The sequence below is a fragment of the Lipotes vexillifer genome, unplaced genomic scaffold (genome assembly GCF_000442215.2).
Source record: "Lipotes vexillifer unplaced genomic scaffold, Lipotes_vexillifer_v1.1 scaffold591, whole genome shotgun sequence".
NCBI classification, from domain to species: domain Eukaryota; kingdom Metazoa; phylum Chordata; class Mammalia; order Artiodactyla; family Lipotidae; genus Lipotes; species Lipotes vexillifer.
The window spans coordinates 4859572-4876946 of record NW_006791954.1 but is presented as its reverse complement, the minus strand read 5'-3'; the positions used below and the strand labels follow the sequence as shown (position 1 = coordinate 4876946).

At 54.1% G+C, this 17375-nt stretch overlaps 1 protein-coding gene across 1 annotated transcript in view; it reads right to left on the bottom strand.

The window, feature by feature from the left end:
• Nucleotides 1-12312: 12312 nt before the first annotated feature.
• The window catches only part of IGFBP4 (insulin like growth factor binding protein 4), a 12319-nt gene continuing 7256 nt past the window's right edge, over nt 12313-17375 (bottom strand). The window contains exons 2-4 of the mRNA XM_007465200.1: nt 16640-16797; nt 15743-15877; nt 12313-13503 (exon numbers count right to left, since the gene is read on the bottom strand). Coding sequence (XP_007465262.1) covers nt 13369-13503; nt 15743-15877; nt 16640-16797 — 428 coding nt within the window. The 3' untranslated portion in view covers nt 12313-13368. The remainder of the gene's footprint in view (nt 13504-15742; nt 15878-16639; nt 16798-17375) is intronic.

The window sequence follows — 17375 nt, the reverse complement described above, 5'->3', positions numbered from 1 at the left end:
TTTCCCTCCATATCTGTTCCTTTCCCCATTTTCCTGACAGCTTATTGAGCTGCTATTCCCAGGGCAAAGCTAGATCCGCCTGCCCTGGATTCTTCAGCCAACATGGCCCTGGTTGTTAGGCAGGTTAACAAGTGTACACTTGCCCCCATGGTCAGAGATGACCCAGCTGTCCTCACGACCTTGATGTCTAATCCCTTCCATTGCAAATGAGCGTCAGCTCCATCTTTTCTTTCAGTTTCTCATAAGCGACTGTCCCACAACTGCCCTGGTGTTACTTGTGTCACTCACACCTGGGGGCGGCGGCAGCGAGACCTCTGCTCACTCAAGCAGACACAGGAGCTGGCTCTCTCTGGTCCTGCCTCAGCCCCAGTCTTGCTGAGTCTTCTGTGCTCCAACAACACCACACACACACACACACACACACACACACACACACACAGCCCTCTACAGTACTGTGGCGGCAACTGACCTCGTAACCACATGGGGGCAGCAGAGAGTCAAGAATGCAAACAGGCAGCCACCCCAAGGGGCTTGGAGAAGCTGGGTGGCCTTTCCCGCCCCACCCACAGCCCCCCTCAACCCTAACCCTAACCCATTAAGACCCCCAAGAATCTGGAATTGTTTGTCTAGCAGACCTGGGGTCCTAAGGAAACCAAACTATGAGGGTAGAAGTTAAGACTCAGAAAAGAAGCTCCATGAGGCACCAGTGCCTGCCCCCGCCCAGCTGAGGGCCCTGCCAGAGAATCATTATCTTTGGCCAAAGTTGGGCCTGAAGGGTTATTATTTCAACCCAGAAAACCAAACCGGACTGAAGCGGCCCTGGGCTGGCGGGACTGGCTGAGACCAGCCCCCCCACCCCACCCCGGCCTGTGGTCAGGCACTGCCCCACCCTGGAGACTACGGAATCCAGACAAGGTTCTCAAGGTCACAGTGCCCAAGTTCTCAAGGTCACAGCCTGAGAGCTGGCAGAGAGCACCACCCCCCATATATCTATGGGGGCCTTGTAGCTCCCGTCATGGAAAATAAAGTGTCTGTCTTTGCACAAGAGTTGGTCCTATGGTATTCAGGGCTATCCCCTCAGAGATGGAAACCTGAACAGAAAAGGGGACCTGGCTGGGCAGGTGGCAGCTGTGTCTGAGAGAAGACCACGTGTGCCACACCCCTCCCGCACCCCTGGCACGGCAGGACAGTCTCCACTGACTTCCACTTCATAGCCGTTGCTTAAATCATTCTGGGTCCCCCACGTGTCCGACACACCCGTTTTCCTTCTCCACGACCCCTTTCCTGCCACTTTGCCAAGAAGACAGGAGGTCCGGGCTCTCCCGGGCGTGCCAGGGCTGAGGTGATCACGTGTGACAGCCCTGCCAGCTTCCAGGGTCTCACTCAGGCTCCCTGAGGGAGAGGAGAGGCTGGTGAAAGGCAGCTCAAGAAAAGTCCAGAAGAATCCTTGAACCCAGATGAACCCCGAGCCCCAGCCCAGCCTTGGAGACCTGGGCAATGGCCCCATCATTCATCCTGGTTCTGCCTCCAGTCTTGGGGTAATGCCCCCCCAGACCTCTCCAGACCCGTTGCAATTAGGGATTCAAGGTGGACAGGCAATGGAAAGCCTCACCAAGTGGTTCAGAAGGGGCTGCACCGATGTCCCTTTCCTACAGAGCCTTGGGAAGGGGAGAGGTGCTGCTTCTGTGCAGGCTGAGCTGTGTGACCCAGTGGCAAGGGCTGCTCTGGAGGAAGTGAAGAGACCTTCCCAAGAGAACTTGAACCACCACTGAGAAGCCCCTGCCGCCCCTCCCACTGCCCAACTGCAGTTCCAGAGGGGGGCCCTCTCAGCCCCCCGCCCAGCCCCCTCCCTGGCCATGGACAGAGTCCACGGGAGGTAATGACCTCTACTGCATTTACATAGCTCATCTTTCCTCTAGGAAGATTTCATAGAGAACTTGACTTGACTTTTGCTGATGGGCAGAGCCGCCAGCCCAGCAAGGGCAGAAGGGAAGGACCTCCACCAAGGCAGGAGCTGGGAAGGGAGGGGTCTTTGCACCCATGCAGGGACACCCAGGGGTTTCCTCTCCAGGCCTTGCAGTCCTGGGTCTTAAGCCTCTCTCCCCCGTACCCACAATGTCATGTCTCCCAACTTTCCACCCTGCCCCATCCCTTCCTCATCCTTCTCTCTACACATAAGTACACCATCCCTCCCCCCTCTCCCCTTCCCAGGGTCTCTCTCCTTCCTCACCCTTGTCTCATCATACCTTCTCCACCCACCCACCCCCAAACCCATCCTCTCCCCCTTTACAGAAAAACCTTCTTACTCTTGTCCCATTTAATCCCCTCGCCCCTCTGCCCCCGGTGGCTGGACCCACAGCAAAGCCCAGCTGCTGCTGGAGTTGATGGGAATGGAGGACAGCAGCCCGCTGCGCCACCAACCATTTCTCAAAACCCAGATTCCCATGTCCTCTAACCCCTGCCTCCTCTCTGGCTACAGAGTGGAATCCCCAGAGGGCTGAGGCACCCTCACCCCTACACCATCTGACCAGCCAGCCCCCATACTCATCTCCCGCAGGTGGCTCACCTCTGCTTTCGTCCTCAGCGCCTAACACCCTACCCTCACCCCCTACCCCTGTCCTAACTCTCATGCTATCCAATAGGCTGAGAACTTGGAACAAGAGGGCAGGGCTGGGGGGCTAAAGGCCCCCAACCCAGAAGGCAGTACCTTGATTCATGCAGCAGTATTTTCTGGCTGCATGCTTTGTTCATGTGATCCAGGAAAATGGATGAATATAACAGTGTTATAATGGAGGTTTGTAAGTGTCATACAGAGCTGGCAGGAAGAGTACAGAGAAGATGAGCTTTCCCCAGTTGGGGAGAAGGAGGGCAACGTTACCAAGGCAGTAACATTTGAGTCAGGTCTTCAAGGATAAATAGGAGTCTAAGAGTAAAGAGCGGGGGAAACCCAACTTTTGCTAGGGGGCTCCTATATGCTAAGTGCAATGTGAAGCACATTATATATGTTTAATCCCATTTTACAGATTAGAAAACTGAGGCTCAGAAGGTTAACTTTCCCACATTCACCCAGCTAGTAAATGGCAGAGAAAAAGAATTCCAAACTTGTGCCCATTCCACTGGCTCAGCACTCTCAGACAAGCAGATGGATGAATTTGTGCATGAAGCACATAGGTATGAAAAGACTCCCTGTTCAGTGTGGCTGAAGCATATGGTGCCCAAGGGAGTAGGTAAGAGAGGAAGCAAAGGAAAGAGGTAGGAGCTGGATCATTAAGAGCCTTGGGTGCTAAGCTGAGAATGTCCAAGGGATGAATACTTGGTGAATGAATGAATGAATGAATGAGGTTGGACTCAGGACCACTGTGTGCAGTTGTGCAAGTTGCATGCTGCACAACTGTACACGGCAACATGCTTGGACTTTATCTGGTAGGTAATGGGGAGACAACAGAAGCTTTTCAGACAGGGAGTAAGTAACCAGATTTGTGAGGACAGCAGTAAGGATCTGAGGCCTGGGCTGGGAAGGAGTGTGATGGGAAGAGGAAGCTGTGAAGACTTGGGAGTTCAGGCCAGGAAAGAGATAGGGACTCTCATCCTGAGGCAGGCTGGGACAGAAGCCTACTTGAACTGGGCCTGGGGCCTGGGTTCTCTCCGAGCTTGAAAGGACTACGCGGGAAAGAACAGGACTGGGGCTCCCCCTTCCCCCCTGTATTAGTCTGCTCAGACTCTGCCATAACAAAATATCACAGACTGGGTGGTTTAAACAACAGACACTTATTCTCTCACAGTTCTGGAGCCTGGAGGTGTAAGATCAGGGTACCAGCATGGTTGGGTTCTGTTGAGGATTCTCTTCTTGGCTTGCAGACGGCCACCTTCTTTCTGTGTGCACATATGGCCTTTCCTCAGTGCATTTTCCTCTTCTTACAAGACCTACCAATCCTACCAAATTAGGACCCCACCCTTATGGCCTCAGTTAACCTCCTAAATTATCTCCTAAGAGTCCTATCTCCAAATACAGTCACATTGGTGTCAACCTGTGAATTTATGGGGACACAGTTCAATCCATAGCGCCCCTCCATACAGGGCCCTGCCCCAGCCATGTTCCCCACCCCCATAATCCCCCCAGTCCCGGCCAGGCTGGGGCTCTCAGCCCCAGCAAAGCGGACCCTCTTCTTCTTGAGTCTGTGCCCTTGGAGCCAGCCAGGGACTCGTTTTGTAACTCTCTGCTTCCTGGAAGGTGTCTCAGCCTTCACCCCCTTCCCAGTCAAATCTTGCCGGGGGGCTTCCCTGGTGGCGCAGTGGTTGAGAGTCCGCCTGCTGATGCAGGGGACACAGGTTCGTGCCCTGGTCCGGGAAGATCCCACATGCCGCGGAGCTGCTGGGCCCGTGAGCCATGGCCGCTGGGCCTGCGCGTCCGGAGCCTGTGCTCCGCAACGGGAGAGGCCACAGCAGTGAGAGGCCCACATACCGCAAAAAAAAAAAAAAAAAAATCTTGCCGGGGAGCAAGTGGAACTTGGCTTGGAGCAGGCCTAGGGGGCAGGAAGACAAGCCAGGAAGAGGGAACCAGAAAGAGAGAATAAGGAGGGGGAGGAAAGGGACAATGAGTCTCGCTCACTCATTCATGTGCGTCACCAAATACCATGCTGAGCACCCACGTGAGCAATGCAGAATTAGGTGACCCCCGGTTGGCTAGGAGGTCGGGAGAGGCCTGCACGTGACCCAGGAGAGAGCTTCTCTCCTCCACAGCATTCGGACTGGACACCCCGTGAATACCGAGATGGGATGTATCCTTTCCTTAGTTCACCCCACTCCCCTGCGTATGCACACACGCAACCTCTCTCTTCTGCGTCAAGAATTAGAAGCCTGGTGGTCAGACAGATCTGGGTGGCAGGTCCCCTCTGCCATTGATTAGTTGCATGATTTAGGGCAAGCCACTTCCCTGGGCATTAAGCCTCAGTTTCCTCGATTGTAACATCCTCCTCAAAAAATTAGAGACACACTGGGCGTGAACACACTTTGTAGCCTGTGGAGTACCAGTGTTCATTCTGAGAAGGCTAGCACTCCTATCGACCTCTCATTGGGCGCCTAATATATGCCACGTACCAGGCTGCTGGAACAGGAGCTCGACGAAGAAAAAGACTCGCGTGTTCACTGCTGGATCCCCAGCACCTAAAACAGTGCCTGGCGCACATCAGGCCTACAGTATTTGTTAGAAGCTTTGCCGTGTGTTATCTCATTTAATCTTGATAGCAACACTATGAAAGTATCATTATTTACCCTCATTTGATGGATATGGAACTGTGGATTAGGAGATTAAGTCCATTTCCCAGGGTCCAACCATAATAATGGTAAAGTGTGATTTGAACCCAAGCGATTTGGACCCAGACCCATAGTGACGATGATAATGATGACATTTGGAACTTATTGAACCAGAGGTCATCAAGTCCAATCCCCTGCCTCCATCTACACCAGGATAGAGTTGTCTGCCCCTCCTTCTGGTGTCTCTGCCAAGCCCCTCTCTTCTCCCACCAGCGATTAGGTCCCCATCCCACTCCAGCCGCTACGCCAGTCTGCTCGGGCTGTTGCAAAAGTCACCCGTCCCTCTGTCTGCCTGAAAGGTGGCATATTTCCCTGTAATCTTCCACCCAGAATCTCCCATCAGGACCTCCTTCCTTCCCACCAAATAATAGCCCTTCCTAGCTTCCCCTTTCTGGAGCCTGAAGAGTCTCCCCTGCCCCCACTGGGAGATGGTGCCGAAAGACCACTGCCCTGAGTTCTAATCTGTATGCCACCAGCTCATTTATGCCTTCAGGCAAGCAAATCACAGACCCCATCTAGGCCTTTGTTTCCCATCTGTGTAATGGGTGAACTGGAGAAGGACTTGAAAGCTGCTCCCAGCCCCCGTCTTCTTAGGAAGGACCTTTCTCAGCCATTAGGCTGGAGCCATCCCCTCTCCCTGACAACCCCACCCCCCACCCCGCCGCCCTACACCCCCCTCTCCAGCCCAGGAGATGCCACCCAGCTCTCCCCCACCCCCAAGCTTCCTGTGTGGTCTTCCCCACCGCCCACCTCCCACCCTAGAACTTTGGGATCTGTCTCCTGGCAACCTCTGCTCTCCCCCACTCTGGGCCTGCCCTCTACTTTAGATTGTGCTGACCCTCTCTTCCCCTGCCAGGGCCCAGAGTCCCCTACAAGGCCACCATCTGCAGAGGACCCAACTGGAGGCTGGCCCTTCCCTAGCCTGCAAGGCCAGCTCCCCTCATTCCAGCCCCAAGAAATTCCCCAAGCAGGGGTTTACAAGGTCTGTTTGCATTTTAAAGGCAACTTCCCGTGGTCCACCCCACCCCACCCCCAAAAGAAAACTTTTCAGGTCCGTTTACATTTTAATATAAACCCATCTGGGCCTGTTGCCTGGGATTTAGGACTCACCAGCCCCTAAATCCAAAATCTCTTTGGGGGAAGGTTTTTGTTTTTACCACTGCCCCTCCCTTGGTGCATGGGGCTGGGCCCACCCAGGGCTCTTGGAAGTCGGGGGTGGTCACAGACCCTGGGAGCATGGTCCCTCACAAGGCCTGCGATCAGGCCAGGGTCACTGAGCGGTCACGTGTCACTTTGAATGAGAAGCGTTGACCTGAGGCTGAGAAATGAAGTTGGGAAACAGCTCAGCCGAAGGCAACTGGACTTTTGCTTCTTATGATGTTTTTTTTCTTATGTTTTCTGGGGGGAAAAAAGCCCTCTATTGTCTGACTAACCTTCCATGATGCTGGAAAATTGAATTTGTTTCCTGAGCAGTCTGGTCCAATTTCCCCTGGGTGGGGACGAGCCTGGGCTCCCCTTCCTGCTGCTTCAATTTGGAAGCTTCTGGCTCTACTCAGAGACCAGGACCCAGAAGGGAGGCAGGGACCCTGATCCCAGGAGGTAGCACCCAGGATCCTCCCCGCGGTCCTTGCTCGGGAAGCTTTTTCTGGATCCTCAAGGTTCCTTGTCCTCTCTATCTTAGCAACCTGGGTTTTCTGGGCCGCCATCTTAGCCTGTCCCCCACCCACCGTAGCTCTGTGCCCCCCAGCTCCCTACCTCTGTCTCGAGGCCTGGGGGGAAAGCCGATAGAGGTACAGCTGTAAAGCATTTGTGCTGGCCGCCAGGCTGGCGGGAGGGCCATCTGCAGCCGAGGAGCTGCCAGGCCTGCGATGACGGGAACCCTGGGCCTCAGCCCAGCCCCAGCCCTTCCACCCCAACCCCCAGGGCAGGAACTTGGCAGTCTACCAAGGCCAAGGAGTCCAAGGGTGAGAGGAATGGCCTCGGGGCACTCCTGGAGTCGGGGGACAGGCATAGTTAGCCCCTATTTGGCAACCTGCAGCTGAGCTGAGCTTCAGGAATGGGGCTCAGGCTCCCAGAGGAGGCGTCATAAATTCTAAGACTTGCCCCCCTAAGCCTCAGTGAGAGACTTGTCCTCAGCTGGCCACCGTCCCACCATAATCCTCTGTGGGTAATAGAAATGTTCCCAGGCTGCTAGCCTGGAGAGGAGAGAGAAGGAAAGTGTACTCTCTCCCAGCCCTGATGAAAGGGACCCTCCTCACCTCCACTTCCCCTTAGCCCACGCCCCCTCTCCCCTCCCAGGGAAGGGCATTGAGTAAGTGGACTGCCGAGACAGGCCTCCAGCCACAGCGGACCCATCTGGTTCCAATCAGGAGAGCTGGTTCCCAGATTGTGGATGGCACACGGGGGAGGGAGACCACAACCTCACAACCTCACTATCTCACTGTGCACCCCCAGCACCCCTCCCCACAGTGTGGCCCCCTTTCATCTCCCAGAGGGGCCTCACACACAGCCACTAGCAGACTAGGTGAGGCAGGGAAACTTTAGGGGGCCTGGGCCTGCCTTTTCCTACCCAGTGGTCTAACCATACACTCCAGACCTCTGCCCTTACTTAGACAACTAGACCACAGAGGAGAGAAGGGAAACTGCAGGAAAGAAGGGGCCTGGAGGGAGGAGAAAGGGCTGTAAACACAGAGCAAGGGAGCCCTAGAAACCACCAGGTCCCAGCTGGATTTTATTACAAATGGGGACCACAGGTCCTGAGAAGGAAGTCCAGTAGAACCACTTACTGGACTTGGCCCCAAGCCCTATTCAGGCATTCTGCCCACTGGCCCTCACAGGAACTCTATAGATAGGAATCACCATCCCCATTTGACAGATAGGAAAACTGAGGCTCGCAGGATTAAAAGGTCATACCTGCCCAACCTCACCCAAGTAGTTAAGTGACCAGGTCTGTCTGATCCAGAGTCTGGACACTAGGCTGCCCTCCACAAAATCAAGGTTGCCTCAGCAGCCCAAGCCCCAGGAACCCATTTTGCTTTCCCCGCTGCCTCCAGACCTGGACGAGGGCCTGCTCTGGTTTCCCTCACCCACCCAGCCCCAACCTCTGTCTCCAGGCCCAGGGTGAAAGGATAAAACAGCCCCCCCTGTCATGGCTTGGCGCCAGGGTTCTCTCCTGGCTCTGGATGACACTGGCCCCTGGGCCTCAACTTACCCATGGATAAAATGGACCGAGTTGTCTGAAACTGGGTTGAACAATGATTCTGTGATTCTCCAGCCCTCCATTCCTGTCATCCTGAACAAACCTAGAGGCTTCCCCTTGGCTTGGGTGGTCTTTAGAAGGTTCTGACCCCAATTTCAGAATTTAGAGCCAGCAAGGGGGCCAAGACAGAGAGGGGACCCAGCCAGCTATGGAAGCCGCTAATCTCCATCTCTCCCTGAGGGGACTTCACTGCTGCCTCCACTGAAAGCAATTTGTCTTGCCCTGAATTAAGTGATTCCAACAAGGGTTTAATTTCAGTTTAATGGCTCTGTTTTTATGTGTAATTAAATACCACTGCATGGCAAAAATATGTTGTTTGCACTTTAGAGACTGTGTAAGGGTCCAGGAAGCCAATCCCACCGGGTTTCCACTCCCAGGCTCCACCAGCCCCTCCCCTTGCCTGGCTGGAATTGTCCAGGTCACGGAGAAGGGGGTTGGGGACCTGGGGAAGGGAGGGGGACAGTGAGGGGAGAGGTGGTCCTGGTGGCGCCTGCTCACTCATTAGGGTATGTTTCTAATTATCTACAGCACCCCCACTTCTACTCCCTGAACCCAAGCCTCCCCAACCTCTGGGGCCTCAGACATAGAGGGGACAGGTTACTCTGCAGTTAGGATCTAATTAGGCACCACGCTGGCCGGCTTGGTGTCTGCTCCCCCGCGCATGCGCATGTGTGTGCCCCGAGGTCCGTTCCATTGCCCCTCCTCCACTCATTGCTCCCGTTAACTCCCTCCTCCCCCCTTGAATATACTTCCTCCTCGTTGACCCTCTCCCCAGACTCAAAAAGCGCCCCCTTCCTCCCCTCTTGCCTAGGACAGCCCAGCATCCCAGTTGCCAGTGCCTCCCAGCTCCATCCAACCACATCATCTTGACTTTCTCTTTCGAGGTCAGAGGTGACATTGCCATAGGGGTCTGGAATGCAGGGGGAGTTTCTCTGGCTGGGAATATTTCAGGGTCATTTACCACACAGCCAGATCCCCCCAGAAAGGGGGACCCCTGAGCAGGAGCCCCAAGTCCTGCATGCCTCATGACACTCCTGGAGTAACTTAGTGGTGGAGTCTGGCCCAGAGGGCAGAGGGGTTAGAACAAGCAGCCTTTTCCTGGAAGGGGTTGAAGGAATGGCTGTGTCTGGAACCTCAGTTCCCCGATAGAAGGGGCCAGGAGGCTTGGCCAGCCCTCCAGAGACTCCCCCACCTGAATCCAGTACTGGAATCAATCCAAGTCTCCATTTTTTTCTCTCTACTCCCACCTGGCCTTCTTGACAATGGAAAACCCAGCCTCCACCCCTCAGCCAGACATCAGGTTTTGATCTCCACTGGGGAGCCGGGAGATGGAAACCAAATGAACGCCTGATGCCAGTCAGCACCAATGGGCTAGGGGGTCCCCATCCCCCTGCTCTAAACCACAGTGGGAGGAATGACATTTCTTAGGGAGGCAGGACAGACCACTCAAGGACTTTGGTTTAAAGTTATTCTAGGGGACTTCCCTGGTGGTCCAGTGATTAAGACTTCGCCTTCCAATGCAGGGGGTGCGGGTTTAATCCCTGCTTGGGGAGCTAGAATCCCACATGCCTCAGGGCCAAAAAACCAAAGCATAAAACAGAAGCAATATTGTAACAAACCCAATAAAGACTTTAAAAAATGGTCCACATCAAAAAAAACTTTTAAAATATAATAAATTAAAAATTAAAGTTATTCTAAGTATGGTGGCCCCACCAGGACACAAGAGTTTGGTCCTTGCCTCCTCCTCCCTTCCACCTCTGCCAAGATGCTGATGCCCCTGTGGCAACTAGAGTGACCGTTCAACGGTATTTGGAAGCCACGGGAGGGCTTAGGTACAAACTAGACCAGCAATTCCTCTCTGGAGCTCGGTTCTCCCCACTGTGACACTACCCAGGGCAGTTCACTTCCTCTGGCCTGGCAGTAGTAGACGGTGTCCACATTGACACGGAGTTGCTTTTATTTTGGCCCTGTCACATGGCCAAAATAAAAATGTGGCATCTTAGTTCCCCGGCCAGGGATCGAACCCGCAACCCCTGCCACGGAAGCGCAGAGCCTTAACCACTGGACCGCCAGGGAAGCCCCCCAGAGTTGCTTTTATTTCCTTCTTTTATGACAACTAGGACCTGTGGCTCCCAGATGGTGCGGGCAAGCACCAGGGGTGGGGGCGTTCTGTGGGATGTGGGGTTCCCACTCCCAAAGTGCACATCCTCTGTTCTCTTGTGCTAGACAGCTCCCTACAAGCCCTGCACTGAGGACACCTAATGAGTGGAGGAGGAAAGTACATACATACACTGTGAATTTCACTCCCTCTCTCTTCACATCACACTCATTCATACTCCGATTCATACAGCCCACCCAGACACACCACACAAATGTGCGTCACATCTACACACACCCAGCCCATGTACACACGCCCTGTAAAAGCCCACACTCTCACTCACATTTCAGGTGTCACTTCACTATATGCACACACATGCGCACACACACATTATAAATACACACCTATCACAAAGGTACATCCCAGGCCACACTTGCAGCTGCTTTCCAAGCAGACCCAGGTTTTTTTTGGAGGCACATGAAAAGAAAAGGACCTCTTACCACCCATTCCAAGGATACAAGAATAGAGCATTAGGAAGGGAGGCTGGAGACAAAGGGGAATTTAAAGAGATGCCTTGGGGAAAGGGATACTCTCCCTAGATTTGGCTTAGGGACCTAAAACTTCATCTTCAGCCTACACTCAACCTCCTCTCCCAGCATGCCTTGGCCTCGGCCCCAGAAGGAGGGGGGTCTATGAAGAGCAGGCCCCCTAGCTGAAGGAGCGTCACTTTGTTCTTTATCTCCTGCTGCTGGCAGCAGCCTGTGGTGCCTCAGGAAGACTAGATGGCTGTGGGATGCCGCCACAGAGGCAGAGTTAGAGAGATGAGGATTGCGGCCCCAAGCTCAAGATTCAGATGGCACAGGTGCCAGTGCATCAGGGGCCAGTGCAATCGAGAAGCCTGGGAGTGCCTCAAGAGATCAAACACACACACACACACACACACACACACACACACACGCACACGCACACACAGCACAAAGGTGGGAGGTAAGGAGCATTGGGAGATGACCAAGGAATCCAGTGGTACCACGTGGGCACACATTCTGGAGCTGGCACTGAGAGCCCACAGCCTGGTGAGTCCAGGACAGCAAGATCAAAGATACCCCCCACTTCCAACCCCTCAGAATCAAATCTCAGCCCCAACCCCCAGTCAGGAATCTAGGCAGTCAGAGCTGTGGAATGTGTTGGAGAGTTTACCCCCTTTCCCTAGCTTCAGGGCAGTACCTCCCCTCACTAAATGGATAAATCAAATCCAGACGCAAACCCAGTCTGCCTGATGCCCTAGGAAATGCCCCCGCTTCACACACCAGCTGATCCCAGAAATGGCTCTGGCCCAGCAGGGCTGGCCCAGCTTGCTCCCTCCCTTCAGAAGCCATTGCTGGCCCACCAGGAGTCTGAACACAGACAGCACAGACTTCGGGGACAGAGAGGCTCCCCAGGAAGACGCTGCAAGGAAGAGGAGGGTGAATTGGCTGACCCTCTGCAGTCCTTTTACCATGTAAGACAGTTCTCCCCACCCCTGGTGCATTCCTGTCTCTTAATTGTAAATAAATCAACCAAACACCATTGTCTACGGTTTTTTTGGTTTGGGTTTTTTTTTTTTTTTTTTTTTTTTTTAAAAAAAAAAAAAAAAAAAAAAAAAAAAAAAAAAAAGACAAGACATCATGGCCAACTGGTAGGTTCCTAAGTCTCTTTCCATCCAGTCAAGCCAGAAAATGCCCAGTGGGTAGGGAAATATCGGGGAGGAAGGTCCAGGGAAGGAGGTGTGGGGAGGGAGGCAGAGCCACAGACAGTGAACCACTGAAGGATGGAGTCATCCTGGTGACTTCCTGGCTGTGACCACAAATGGGGGAGGAAGCAGGACCCCAGGTAAGTCCCTCACCTCCCAGCACGTGGTTTCCTTTCTCCATCAGGCACATGCAGTCCAGCTGTGCATTCTTTCCTCCTCCCCTGACTGCTCAGAGATGGGCCCCACCTCCCCAGCCCTCTGTCCTGCAGGCCTTCCGCTGACCTCTTCCCTCCCCCAAAGCAGGGTCTCAGTTGCCGGGCAACCAAGCTAAGGTGGGCTTGTCCCTGCAGGTCCTTCCCCCTGGAGGGACCTGGGGAGGAAGTAAAGGGGAGCCTGGCAGGCTTTAGCTTTGGAATTGGGTCTCAGTCGGTCTCCTAACCACTGAGTCATCTGCTACCCCACACTTTCCCTATGGCCTCCACCCTCTGACTAGTTTGAGGGGAGGGACAACGGTCAAGGTACATGTCTATTTTCCTCCCCTCATTATAGGACTGGGACTTTTCTCCTCCTACAGACTTGTGCTCACCTTATAGGAGGTGGCCTCACATGTCTAAATCAGAGGGAGTCAAAATAAGAGCCCGCAGGGCTGAAAACTAGAGCTGACATGTAGTATGTGGTCAAGAAGTGTTTATAGATGGCTGAAGGGCTGAATGAATCCAGGATCAATTTGAAAACATACCAGGGCTCTCTCAGGCTATCTAAGCCCAAAGAGGGACACCCCTAGGCTTCAGCTCACCCCAAGGGCACACCCATGCTCATAAGCACACATGCACACACACAAACACACCCCAAGGGAAACTTCTGGGCCAGAAGCAGGGCCAGGACTCAGACCCAGGCTCCAGGTCAACTCTGCAGCCTCCAGGGGAGGGGGCAGCAGGGGGCAGTGAGCCCCCCGCCTGCTGACAGGGCTCACTCGCGGAAGCTGTCAGCCAACTGATGGCAGTCCAGCTCCCCCTTCGGCTCCAGGCCCCCCGGAAGCTTCACTCCCGTCTTCCGGTCCACACACCAGCACTTGCCGCGCTGCCCATCCAGGGCCGGGTGGCACTGCCAAGACAAGGGTGTGAGAGGTCAGATCTCAGGCAGCCGGCCCCGATCCCAGCCCAGCCCCCAAGTCAGACAGTGGCTCCAAGATGGACTCTTGAGGGCAGAGGCTTTCTTGAACATGGGTCCTCTGAGCTCACTGGAGTAAAGTTGGCCAAGAAGGAAAGGTCCAGACAGTTTTGGTCCCAAAGGTCCCGAAGCCAGGGTCCTGAGGAAGTTCTGTAGCCTCTACCTGGAGGGGAGACTGGATCCATGGGGTTGAAAGGTGCAGCTGGATTTGAAAGGCTAGGGTTCAGATTGGAGGAGTTTTTAATTTGTGTTCTGATTGTGTTTTAGTTTGGGTTCTGATTGTGTTGGGACTTTTAAGAATAGGATTATGGTTAAGATTGTGATTATCCACATTGAAGTTAGCATAGGATCAGCATAAGAGTTGCAGCTGAACTGGGAATTATGACTCAAACTTGAGTGGGGTGAGGCTTAGAGCCCAGGTCAGAAATGGAATTGGGATAGAGATAGAGGTCAAGGTCAGAACAATTAAAGCAGTTGGGCTGAAGTTTGGGTCGGGATTAGACGGGGGGGAGGTGGGGGGAGAGTAGGGGCTAAAGGTGTATTTCAGAGTCAGGATTAGAGTTGGAGTGAAGGTTGTCTCAAGGGTCAGAACTGGCCTGAAGATAAAGGGTCAAGTGTCAGAATTTTCAGTGGGATAAAAACTGGGGGGAAGGAAACACATAAACGTGTATAACACAAAAAGTGAACCCTAACGTAAACTATGGACTTTAGTTAATAACTAATAATCAATTTTAGTTCCTCAATTGTAACAAATGTACCACACTCATGTTAATAGGAGAGACTGGGGGTGGGAAAGTAGATGGGAACTCCATACTTCCTGCTCAGTTTTTCTGTAAACTTAAAACTGCTCTAAAAAATAAAGTCTATTGATTTTTTTAACGGGGGGGGGGGGGGGTTTTTAAAAATTGGGACAAGGGGGAATTCCCTGGCAGTCCAGTGATTAGGACTCTGCTTTCACTGCCGGAGGGCCCAGGTTGGGGAACTGAGATCCCATAAGCCACACGGCGTGATCAAAATAAAGGAAAAAGAAAAATTGGGACAAGGATAAAATTGGTATTGGGATAAAGGCTGGAGGGAGGTTTGGCGTTGGTTTGGCGGGGAGACCTTTGCGGTCCTCCTCCATTGCACACCTCTTCATAACCTCCTCATGCCATCCTGGGGTGTGCAGACTCGGGGGCAGCCTTTCTCCTCCTAGCTAGGCCTCTTCTGGCTGAGTGGTGGTCCACCTTGTGGATTCGTCTGTAGAGCACGGAGTGGGAGGACGTGTGTGCCTACACCCACAAGGGCTGGAGGAGATCCAGGCCACACCCAGCATGAGGCACCCCACCCAGTGTCCTGCCCAGATATGCCACCCTTCCGAATGAGCCCGACTGAGACAGGCCAGAGATGGGGCTGGAGCAGGCCAACCTCGTTGACAATCCCAGCGTCCTGGGGGCTTGTCAGAAGAGCCCATGTTCCAAGGGCGTAAGGAGGTACAGAGGTTTCTGCATTCCTGTCTTGTCTCCTGCCTTCTCCTTCCTCTGCTGCACCCAAAGTTCCCATCTCCAGCTGTCAGGTCTGGCTTCACCTCCAGCCTGGCTGAACCCCAGGTGGTTTGGCGGCTCAGCTTGGGGGAAGGGGCAGGCTGAGTTTCCTCCTCAACTCTTCAAGACCTAGCCCCTCCATTCCCAGATGAAACCTCAGCCATCAGGAGTTCCCTGGCAGTCCAGTGGTTAGAACTTCATGCTTTCACTGCGAGGGCCTGGGCTCGATCCCTGGCCAGGGAACTAAGATCCCACAGGCCACACGTGGAAACCTCAGACATCCAGGGACAAAGGAGAACTCACAGGAATGGAGGAATGGGAGTGAGAGAGGGTTGGGCGGCAGAGGTTGGCAGGAGTGCCAGGTCTGCATCACAGATGGTGACAACAGAGGTCATAGAAATAAGCCTGGACGGGGAGGCAGGGTAACTGGTGTGCCTTTAACTCACTCTGTGACTCTGGGCCGGCCTCTACCCCTCCCTGGGCCTCAGTCTCCTCACCTGCAAAATGAGCTGAGGTCCTGAGGCTGGGGGAGGGTTTGGGGAGGGTCCAAGGGGTTAGGTTTGGGTTGAGGAGCTCCCCCCTTCCTGAGACCTCCATCCTGGACATCCTGGAGCTGAGGTCGGGCCAAGTTGGCGGAGATGGAGACCCACCTGCTTGGGGTGGAAGTTGCCGTTGCGGTCGCAGTTGGGAATGGGGATGATGTAGAGGTCCTCATGGGTGCGGCTCTGCGAGGCGGCCAGCCGCTCCAGGGCCCGGTGCAGCTCACTCTGGCAGGAGCCCTGGGGCTGGAGGAGGGGGGAGGATGAAACTGCTCAGCAGAAGGGAGAGAGGCAGGAGGACCGGGGCTGGGGGTCAAATCAGGACTGCGGGCTCTGAAAGGAGGGTTAAGGCCTGGAAGCTGAGCAGGGCCCAACGAGGTAAAAGGAGGAGCTCGGGCTCAGGGGACACTGGCGGGCAGAACAGAGGGACATTGAAGAGAGGGTCTTGAGCCAAAGGGCTTCTAAAAAGGAGGGGTATGATGTGAAGGGACCTTGTGGGAAAAGGAAATCTATGGTGAAGGACAGGAAGGGGATGATTTCTAAACAGGAGTGACGGATGAAATCATATAATTAACAACTTGTTAAGACCCAGGCATGGATCCATCAGAAACGCCCATCAGAAAGGACATTAGCCAGACCCTGGAGCAGGGTCCCAAGGCTCCCTGTTATGGCCAGCATGAACCCTTTAGCTCCTGAGAAGCTCTGGGGTGGGGAATCCCTGGGAAGGGCCAAGAAACGTCAGGAGGCTTGGGGCCACTGCTGTTCACTAACCAGTACGGAAGTGTCTCAGGATTCAACAATAACTTCAGCTATCCCAATGTCTAGAACTGGTGAGCAGGAAAGGAATTTCAAGGAGTGAGGACTTTCTGGGTCCTGATGATGCACACTAGGTGCATCTTGCACACAGCAGACATCTAAAGAATGTTTGCTGAATGGACACTGTCCAGATCTGCTGATGGTGGTGATGTGTGTGCCTATGCACATGCGCATTTGGTCAGAGGTCCTCACCACAGGCCGGGCTTCCTCCCGAGGGACCCCGATGACCTTCATCTTGCCCCCACTGGTGCTCCGGTCTCGAATTTTGGCGAAGTGCTTCTGCAGGCACCTGCGGTCATGGGCGCTGCAGGGGCTGAAGCTGTTATTGGGGTGATCACCCTCGTCCTTGTCTGCAATCAGGCCAAGATGGGGAAAGGTCAGCAATGGGAAAGGACAAGGCAGCACAGCAACCCAGCCTCCCACCTGCTTTCTCCTTCTTAGGGATTCTCCAGCCTGGCCCTGGGAAAGAGCAGGGGGTCTGGGGGGTGCGAAGAAATGAAAGCAGCACCCCAGTTTCTTCCCCACTCCCCAGGATCTCCTCAGGAGAATATTCCTCTTGAAGTCCTTGATCTGTCCCTCACTCCACCCAGTCCAGCCCTCAGATGAGTCACCAGCTGCAGCTGCCCAGACAGCAGGAGGGTCCCCTGGGCCCTGCAGGGAGGTCTCAAGCAGGCAGGGGGCCCCACACCGAATCTCATCCCCCTTCCATTCAGCTCTTCCTACCATCCCCCTCTCGGTCTGCTCTTTCTTCCTCTCTCCTTTCCTACTCTTTTCAGCATCTGGCTGAGCCAGCCAGGGGATCCCCAGGGCTGTCGTCTCTGCTGACCCTCTTCCAAATGGCCAGAATCAAAGTTTCCATGAGTGATGAGAAATCTGGCCCAAAAAACTCTCTCCATTGGCTGCACAGAAGTGGGAGTGGTGTATGCCT